The sequence below is a fragment of the Macaca mulatta genome, chromosome 3 (assembly GCF_049350105.2).
Source record: "Macaca mulatta isolate MMU2019108-1 chromosome 3, T2T-MMU8v2.0, whole genome shotgun sequence".
In the NCBI taxonomy this organism is placed as follows: Eukaryota; Metazoa; Chordata; class Mammalia; order Primates; family Cercopithecidae; genus Macaca; species Macaca mulatta.
Genome location: NC_133408.1, coordinates 47933505 through 47943316, shown reverse-complemented (window position 1 = coordinate 47943316; position 9812 = coordinate 47933505). Strand labels below are relative to the sequence as shown.

The 9812-nt window shown below is 53.9% G+C and overlaps 1 protein-coding gene across 2 annotated transcripts; it reads right to left on the bottom strand.

The window, feature by feature from the left end:
• Positions 1 to 6365: 6365 nt before the first annotated feature.
• EPO (erythropoietin) lies at positions 6366 to 8782 on the bottom strand. 2 transcript variants are annotated; one of them, XM_015134411.3, is made up of 5 exons: positions 8624 to 8782; positions 7902 to 8047; positions 7557 to 7643; positions 6793 to 6972; positions 6366 to 6661 (listed from the first exon to the last, which is right to left on the bottom strand). In XM_015134411.3, exons 1-5 carry the CDS (start codon positions 8634 to 8636, stop codon positions 6506 to 6508), a joined length of 582 nt encoding a protein of 193 aa, XP_014989897.1. In that variant the 5' UTR covers positions 8637 to 8782; the 3' UTR covers positions 6366 to 6505.
• Between the last annotated feature and the right edge of the window lie 1030 nt (positions 8783 to 9812).

Sequence of the window (9812 nt, the reverse complement as noted above, 5' to 3'; positions counted from 1 at the left end):
TCTGTCGCCCAGGCTGGAGTGCAGTGGCGCAGTCTCGGCTCACTGCAACCTCCACCTCCTGGGTTCATGCCGTTTTCCTGCCTCAGCCTCCGGAGTAGCTGGGACTACAGGCACACGCCGCCACCCCCAGCTAATTTTTTGTATTTTTAATAAAGATGGAGTTTCACCATCTTAGCCAGGATGGTCTCGCTCTCCTGACCTCGTGATCCGCTCGCCTGGGCCTCCCAAAGTGCTGGGATTACAGGCGTGAGCCACCACACCCAGCCGGGGACAGGTCTTTGTTCAGCCTGCTGCTTGGGCCCAGAGGCAGGATTTGAGGCAATGGGTACCCAGGAGTGAGAGGCTCTAGTTAAGATGGAGAGCTGGGGCAGCAGGAGGCAGCTGAGTTGGCTTCTAGGGCAGTACTCAGAGCGGAGAGTTGGGAAGAAGGGAAGTTGATAGGTACCTTCTGCCTACACAGGGAAGAAGCAGGAGCCCACAGCAGGGGATTGAATGGGAAGGAGTCGGTCGCGGAAGATGGACACGCCTTGCTGACCACAGCTGTCTCATCCACTCCGTCTCTTCTCTTTCTTCTCCCTGGTGACCCTGGGTCAGAGAGAAAAGGGACTCTTTCTCTCTCTTTCTTTTTTTTTTCTTTTTGAGATGGAGTCTCACTCTTGTTGCCCAGGATGGAGTGCAGCGACTCCATCTCGGCTCACTACAACCTCAGCTTCCGGGTTCAAGCAATCCTCATGCCTCAGCCTCCCAAGTAGCTGGGATTACAGGCGTGTACCACCACACCTGGCTAATGTTTATATTTTTAGTAGAGATGAGGTTTCACCATGTTGGTCAGGCAGGTCTCAAACTCCTGACCTCAAGTGATCTACCCACCTTGGTCTTCCAAAGTGCAGGAATTACAGACCTGAGCCACCACACCCGGACTTTTTTTTTTTTTTTTTCTCTCTCTCTCTTTTGAGACAGGATCTTGCTCTATCACCCAGGCTGGAGTGCAGCGCTGTAGTCATAGTTCAATGCAGTCTCAAATCCCTGGGTGCAAGTGATCCCTCCTGCTTCCTCTGGGCCTACAGGTGCACACCATCACGCCCCATGACTTTAAAATTTTTTTTAGAGATAGGGTCTCCCTATGTTTCTGGGGCCAGTCTGGAACTCTTGTGCTCAAGCCATCCTCCCACCTCAGTCTCCCAAAGTGCTGGGATTACCAGTATGAGCCACTTCGTCCAGCCCCATCTCCATGTTTTATGACCTGGGCAAGGCCTATAATCTCTCTGGGCCTCAGTTTCCTCCTCTGCAAAATGAGGACCCTCCAACATCCCGGCCTTCCTCTTGGCATTAGGAGAGCAAATGAAAAGCAGGCCAGGAAATCACATGCTTTTCATGTAAATAGCCAAGCTCTCTACAAACAGAAGGCATCATCTTTAAACAATTATGTAACCTCTTGACTCAGAACTAGGCTTTGCTGGCTCCTGTCCCCACTGGAAAGTCAAAAGAGCTGGCTCTGTCACTTTCCAGCAGAACTTAGCTCCCCATCTGACAAATGCAGATGATCCTCATTGTACTCCTGCTTCGTGGAGTTGGGGTGAGAATCGTAGCATGCAGATGCCACAGATTGAATGTGTTGTTAATTATAACCATAATCATAGTTCAGAGGAAAGTTCCTTTCCTGGCCTGCACTCGAAGAACCTCTGAAATCTGGCAACACTTTCCTTGGGAATCTGCCTCTCAGCACGGACTCTGGGCCTCACTTAGTTCTTTTAACTCCTGTGGTTCTTTGCTTCCCCGGCCTCTTGGCATTGCACAGCTTAGCACTGAGTCCCATACCAAAATGACTGTGTTTGAATTAATGTGCATCAAGGCCAGGTGCAGTGACTCACGCCTGTAATCCCAGCATTTTGGGAGACTGAGGTGGGTGGATCACTTGAGATCAGGAGTTCGAGACCAGCCTGGCCAGCATGGAGAAACCCATCTCTACCACAAAAAAAAAAAAAAAAAAGGCCGGGCATGGTGGCTCAAGCCTGTAATCCCAGCACTTTGGGAGGCCAAGACGGGCGGATCACGAGGTCAGGAGATCGAGACCATCCTGGCTAACACAGTGAAACCCCGTCTCTACTAAAAAATACAAAAAACTAGCCGGGCGAGGTGGCGGGCGCCTGTAGTCCCAGCTACTCGGGAGGCTGAGGCAGGAGAATGGCACAAACCCGGGAGGCGGAGCTTGCAGTGAGCTGAGATCCGGCCACTGCACTCCAGCCTGGGCGACAGCGCAAGACTCCGTCTCAAAAACACACACACACACACACACACACACACACACGCACAAATTAGCCAGGTATGGTGGCATGTGCCTGTAATCCCAGCTACTTGGGAGGCCGAGGCACAAGAAATGCTTGAATCCAGGAGGTGGAGGTTGAAGTGAGCCGAGATTGCACCACTGCCCTCCAGCCTGGGTGATACAGCAAGACTCTGTCTCAAAAAATAAATAAAATAAAATAAAATAAAATGAATTAATGTGTGTCTGTCTTTTTGCCCCCAGGAGGCTGCCCACTGGACACTGGGCTATGAGTGTTGTTTCATGTATCCTAGCACTTAGTGCAAAGGCTGGCTTCACAGTAGCCATTTTATAAACTTGGAATAAATGTTTTAAATGTTTCTAACGTATTCGCCTCTCACATCCATCCCAGGAGGGTTCAGACAGTTCAGGTTTGATAACTACCATTTTTGTGGGGGTGGGGATGGGATCTTGCTCTGTCACCCAGGCTGGAATGCAGTGGTGTGATCACAGCTCACTGCAGCCCCAACCTCCCAGGCTTGAGTGATTCTCCCAGGCTGGAGTGCAGTGGCGCGATCTCGGCTCACTGCAACTTCCGCCTCCCGGGTTCAGGCAATTTTCCTGCCTCAGCCTCCCGAGTAGCTGGGACTACAGGTGCCTGCCAACACACCTGGATAATGTTTTGTATTTTTAGTAGAGATGGAGTTTCACCATGTTGACCAGGCTGGTCTCAAACTCCTGAGCTCAGCGGATCCGCCCACCTCGGCCTCCCAAAGTGCTGTTTTGCCCTGAGCCTCCAAAGTAGCTGGCACTACAGGTGCATGCCATCACATCCCGCTAATTTTTAAATTTTTTTTGTAGAGATGGGGGTCTCACTATGTTGCCCAGGATGGTCTCAAACTCCTGAGCTCAAGGGATCCTCCCACCTTGGTCTCCCAAAGTGCTGGGATTACAGGCATGAGCCACAACATCTGGTTGAAAATTACTATTTTTTTTTATTATTGTATTTTAGAAACTGAAAGCAGTAAGAAGTCTGAAGAGAGTTGTGGAATAAGATCAGTGACCCTGTATCCTGCAGAGGGGGAGGAGGGAGGAAAAAGCAGGTTACTCGTTGATGAGATGTCTGAGCCTTCGACTACAAATCAGGCTAAGAGGTGGACAGCCTTTGGGGTTAGGAGTCCTAAATCCTGTGCTCAGGTTCTAGCTCGGTCTCTTATTAGCCAGATTCCTTCGGCTTAAGAACAAGCCTCTTAGTTCCAATGTCAGCAGCCTAAGAGGGAGATTTCTCCTTTACTGACTCACAGCATTCGTGGTGCAAGAATCAAATGCCATCTGTGGAAACCACAATACAAATGTGTATTGAAATGTACAAGGTCACCGCCGGGCGCAGTGGCTCACGCCTGTAAACCCAGCACTTTGGGAGGCCTAGGTGGGCGGATCCTCTGAGCTCAGGAGTTTGAGACCAGCCTGGTCAACATGGTGAAATTCTATCTCTGCTAAAAATACAAAAAATTAGCCAGGTGTGTTGGCAGGCGCCTGTAGTCCCAGCTGCTCGGGAGGCTGAGGCAGGAAAATCGCCTGAACCCAGGAGGCGGAGGTTGCAGTGAGCCGAGATCGCGCCACTGCACTCCAGCCTCGGTGACAGAGTGAGACTCCATTGCAAAAAAAAAAAAAAAAGAAAGAAAGAAAAGAAAAGGAAAGAAGGAAGGAAGGGAGGGAGGGAGGGAGGGAAAGAAAAAGAAAAAGAGAGAAATGTTCAAGGTCACAGGCCTAAGGATTCTCTAGCAGTTCCCAGTAAGACCTGAAGAGGGCACTGTAGCCCAGAAGCAGGTTAGAACAGAGGGAAAATTATCTTGGGTCCTCCCCTTCGAAGACTCCTCACATTCCAGCTCCACCCCTACCGCCCTGCTCCCCACACACCTGTCAAGTACCCTCCAACCTCCAAAACCTGTCCGTAATTTTTCCTGAAGCAGATTGCAAAACATTCTCTCCCGTTTGCATATATGCAGGGGAACACAGGCTGACTTCTCTACAGATGATGCTACAAGCAGAAAGGCGGGCCCTCATATATGGGATAACAACCAGGACTGGGGTCCCATACAGTTGTTTTTGTTTGTTTGTTTGTTTGTTTTTGTTTTGTTTTGTTTTTGAGACGGAGTTTCGCTCTTGTCGCCCAGGCTGGAGTTCTGTGGCACAACCTCGGCTCACTGCCACCTCCGCCTCCCAGGTTCAGTGATTCTCTTGCCTCAGCCTCCAGAGTAGCTGGGATTACAGGAGCCCACCACCACACCCGACTAATTTTTTGTATTTTTAGTAGACATGGGATTTCACCACGTTGGCCAGGCTGGTCTCAAACACCTGACCTCAGGTGATCCACCCGCCTCAGCCTCCCAAAGTGCTGGGATTACAGGCATGAGCCACTGTACCTGGCCTCCCATACAGTTTTATGACAGTTTTTGCCATCTGCACAGGTCCCTCCCAGGTGGTCCTTTCCCACTGAAGCATTATTTCTGAGAAGGAATCTGAAGTTGTGGTCAGAGTAAAGGGAAAAATGAGAAGTAGAAATTAAGAGTGGAAGTAGAGTTCATTCGTTCCATGTCCCCCACCCCAGGGGAGTGAGGGAGCAGGTAGAGATTAGGTAGAAGGAATAAACCAGGCGCAATGGCTCACACCTGTAACCCCAGCACTTTGGGAGGCTGAGGAGGGAGGATCACTTGAGCCCAGAGTTTGAGACCAGCCTGGGCAACATAGCAAGACTCTATCTCTAAAAAAAATTAAAATAACTAAGAAATTAGCAGGGCATGGCGATGCATGCCTTTAGTCACATCTACTCAGGAGTCTGGGACCGGAGGATCGCTTGAGCCCAGGAGTTTGAGGCTGCAGTGACCCATGATTGCACCACTGCACTCCAGCCTGGGCAACAGAGCAAGACACTGTCTCTAAAAACAAACAAACAAAATCACAAATATATAAATGAACCACCTAGAGTGACCCTTGTCCCTGAGCAGATGCTATCTATAGAGGTGGCTCCAACCGCACCTGTATGTACCGCCCCTTTTGTGAATTTCAGAGGACAGCATTCATGGTGACAGTCTCCAAGTGAGTAAAGGAGGCAGCTGGGCTTAGCAGGGGTGTGCATTGAGGCGGAAGGCTGATGCTGGGAGTGTGGCATCAGCCGAAAAGACCAAAGAAGAGGCAGAAATTAACAAGGGCCAGTGACCAGGGTTGGCAGCTGTTATCAGCCCCCAAAACCCCCAAAGGGACCCGTCCTCTGGGCTCCCTCTCCTTGATGACAATCTCAGTGCACCGCAGGCTTGCCCTGGGCAGGGTTGGCAGCTGCCTCACTGCGGTGAGGCCTTGAATGGAGCCACCTTATTGACCAGCGTAGGCAGAGCTTGTGGCCTCAGGCCCAGTAGGGTCAAGAGGTCAGACAGGCTGTGTGAGACAGCACGTAGGGCCCAGCCCCCTCCACCCCTCGTTTCCCGGACCTGGACCTGCTGCACTGCTGCCAGGAGTGGGACAGAGCCAGGGGATTTGGAGGTTCCCGGAAAACAGAAAAGCCAAGAGTCATATCTGTGGTTTCAGTTCTTGCCAGTGAGATTGAAGAATACACAAAGCTTGGACCCCACGAGAACCAGAGGCCAGCCCCCATCCTGTCTTCACGGTTCTCACTCGCATCCCAGCTCCACCCCTACCGCCCTGCTTCCCCACACACCTGTCAAGTACCCTCCAACCTCCAAAACCTGTCCGTAATTTTTCCTGCTGCAGATTGCAAAATATTCTCTCAGTGTCAAGGGGGCTCTTGCCACCAAGGGAGTGCCCGTGAGGCCTGGAGAAGTCACAGCTTGCCACCTAAGTCCTCCAGGTCATCCTGTCCCTGATGGTAGGCGCAAAAACAGGTAAATTGCCTCCAAAGCGTGTCCTGGCATCAAATTTTGCAGGGTGCCGAGTGAGCTCAGGTGTTTTCCCAGCATTGTCTCTGCTCCTGAGTTTAAAGCTGCTCTCTGAATGCTTCCTGCTCTGGGCCCTCAAGTTGGCCCTGCGACATCCTTAGATCTCAGAGTTGTGCTCTGGACAGTTCCTCTGGCCCCTGAGATGTCATTGCTGGCACTGGAGTGTCCATGGGACAGGCTGGCGCTTAGCTGAGAGCCCCTCGATGGGGTTCGGGAGTGGTGAGGGAGGGTGTGGCACAGGCAGTGTTGGTGAGGGAGTTGGTGGATGTGCCCAGCTGGACGCACCTGGTCATCTGTCCCCTCTCCTGCAGGCCTCCCCCGTGTACAGCTTCAGCTTTCCCCGGAGGAAATTGGAGTAGACTCGGAAGAGTTTGCAGAAAGTGTCAGCAGTGATGGTTCGGAGTGGAGCAGCCGAGGCCGCATCTGGGAGGGAGATGGCTTCCTGCTGCCAAGGAGAAAACAGGTCACTGCAGTACCGCAGAACGGGAAGGAATACGGACAGTTCCTGTACTCCTTAGCAAGACCCTTCTCCCCTTCTTACAGAAAGGGCAAGCAGAAGTGTCCGCTCCTACTCACCTGGGCTCCCAGCGCCCGAAGCAGAGTGGTGATGCTGCGAAGGCCACTGATGGCTTTATCCATGTGCAGCTGCAGGGGCTCGAAAGGCTGGGAAGAGTTGGCCAACACGGCCTGGCCCCGCAGGACAGCTTCTGAGAGCAGGGCCAGGCCCTGCCAGACTTCTACAGCCTGCTGCCCGACCTACAGGGAGTGGACTCTGGGAGTCAGCTGACCCACGCCACCCTCTCCCTCCTGCCCCTCAGCAGCCCCAAGCACCAAGCTGAGCAAACAGAAAGTATGCAATAAGACTTGAATAAATGAATGAATGAATGAACGTATTCCATACAGCCCTCATTACTTTTCTTTTTTCTTTTCTTTTTTGAGACAGGGCCTCACTCCATCACTGAGGCTGTAGTGAAGTGGTGTGATCACAGCTCCCTGCAGCCTCAAATTCCTGGGCTCAAGTGATCCTCCCGCTTCAGCCTCCCGAGTATCTGGGATTACCACCATGCACCACCTCTCCTGACTAATTTTTTTAAATGTTTGTAGACATGGGGGATCTCACTATGCTGCCCAGGTCGGTCTGAAACTCCAGGGCTCAAGCAATTCTCCCATCTCGGCCTCTCAAAACCCTGGGATTACAGATGTGAGCCTCTGCGCCCATGCAGCCTCATCTCTGCTGCTCCATTTTACCTTTCCCTCCATCATTCTCCCTTCCATCTTATCAGGCTCGCAAAATGAGATTCTCCAAAAGAAAGGGAAAAAAAAAAAAAAAAGGAACTCACCTCCATCCTCTTCCAGGCATAGAAGTTAACTTTGGTGTCTGGGACGGTGATATTCTCATTCAAGCTGCAGCTTTCGGAACAGCCCATCTGAAATGCACACAGCCCGGGGACTTAAGGGTCCCTGAGGGCTCTAACCCCGGCCCACAGGCCACAGGACCCGCTGGCTTTGCTCTTTGCCTAGTTTCCAGGTATGGTTTGGGGCCACCAGACTTTTTCTTATGTAGGGGGGCAGTACCTAGCTTCCCACCTCCACCCCAAACCAAGTGCCAGGTTCCTGGATCTGGGAGGAGTTCCCTGAAGCCCTGAGTGTGAGTTCTGTGGAAAGTGCTGGGAAAGGGGTCTCACCGTGACATTCTCGGCCTCCTTGGCCTCCAAGAGGTACCTCTCCAGGACTCGGCTGTCACAGATGAGGCGTGGTGGGGCGCCCGGGACTGGGAGGCCCAGAGGGAGCGACAGCAGAGACAGGAGAAGCCACAGCCAGGCAGGACATTCTAGAAGACAGAGTCAGGCTGAGAGTCAGGCGGGGAGGAAGGAGAAGGGTGGCTGTGGGAGGACAGCTTCCTTCATCCCCACGCCTCTGTCCCAGCTCGTCCTTACTGTCCCCAACCATGCAAGCACTCAGGTGCTGTCTCCCTGGCCTTCATTCAATCCTGCTGCGGTGTGCACACCCTACCCCCAGCTACCAGCATCCACTTCTCCGGCCAAACTTCAATCCTGGTGTGACAGAGGCTTTCCCTCGGGCAGATACGGCAGATACGTGGTGGCTCCAGCGCCCAGGTTATCAGCTTATCAGCTTGCTCTCCACTGGCACAGCAGAACCCCCCAAACCTTCTTCCCCTCCACCCCCAAACTGTGTTCCCGTCACAGGTCAGGTTTTTGCCATCCCCAAGGACTCCCCCAAGTCCCCGCTGGCACGTGGAGGCTGCCCCACCCCCTCCCCCTTCCGGGGTCCTTGACAAGTCGCCGGTCCTTGAACCCGGCCACCTCCCGGCCAATAGCCCGGGCGCTAAATCCCCGCTCAAACAGGGACCCGGGTGGGCGGGAGCGCCCAGCCCGCGAGTACTCACCGTGCACCCCCATCTCCGCGCCTGGCCGGGGTCCCTCAGCGACCTAGGGCGCGCCCGGTGACCACACCGGGAGTCCTCATCCCGGGAAGTTCAGCGGGGCAGGGCCAGCCCCACGGGCCTGGAGGAGAGGGCGGCTGTCCAGGGGGCGCGGGATCGGAGCAGAGCCGGCGCGGTGGCCCGGGTCCGGCTCCGGGACGCACGCAGCGAGCGACCGGGGTGGCCCAGGGACTCTGCGGCTCCGGCCGGGGGTCGGGGCTGTTATCTGCATGTGTGCGTGCGCGGGTGGGGGTGGGGGAGAGGCTGTGTGCGTGAGGGGTCGCCAAGGGTAGGGGCCACCCGGGGTCAGAGCAGGGGGCAGGACGCCTGGGTTGAGGCTCGCTGGGGCGTGAGCGGGGCTGCTGCAGACGGCGCGTGCTGGTCATGGGGGCTGCTCCCGGGCCCTGGGTCCCGGGAGGGGAGTGCAGCCGGGTGCGCACCCTCGGGACGGGCGGAGCGTGCTATCTGGGAAAGGCTGGGCTCCTGGACACCTCCCCTGGGGGGCATCCCGGTCTTGGGCGGAGACTCAGAGATGCCTGGGTTGCTGGGTTCCCGCGAAGTACCTGGGTCCGGAAGCCCAGAAGCTTCAGGGACGGGCAAATGGGTGGTCTCCCTTCCCACAATCCCAGGACATGTTCTAGAAACAATGTTAACCATGTTGAGGAATTTGATGGGGGCAAATAGGGCAAGAAATTTGGGGTTCTTCCTCCCTACCCCATTCCTCACTGTCTAGGACTCTGCAAACCCAGACACTTAAGTTTTTTTTTTGTTTTTATTTTTCTTGAGGCGTAGCCTCCCTCTGTTGCCCAGGCAGTGCAGTGGTGCCATCTCCACTCACTACAACTCTGCCTCCTGGATTCAAGCAATTATCCTGCCTCAGCCTCCGGAGTAGCTGGGACTACAGGCGCACCTTTACACCCGGCTATGTTTTGTATTTTTAGTAGAGATGGGGTTTTGCCATGTTGCCCATGCTGGTCTTGAACTCCTGATCTCAGGTGATCCGCCCTCTTCGGCCTCTCAAAGTGTTGGGATTACAGGCGTGAGCCACCGCACCCAGCCCCCACCCCAGACACTTAACTTTTAGTGCACAGAGCACACAGTCCATTGTGCAGGCCACACATGCACCTTGACATCTGTTTATTTGACCTGTGGT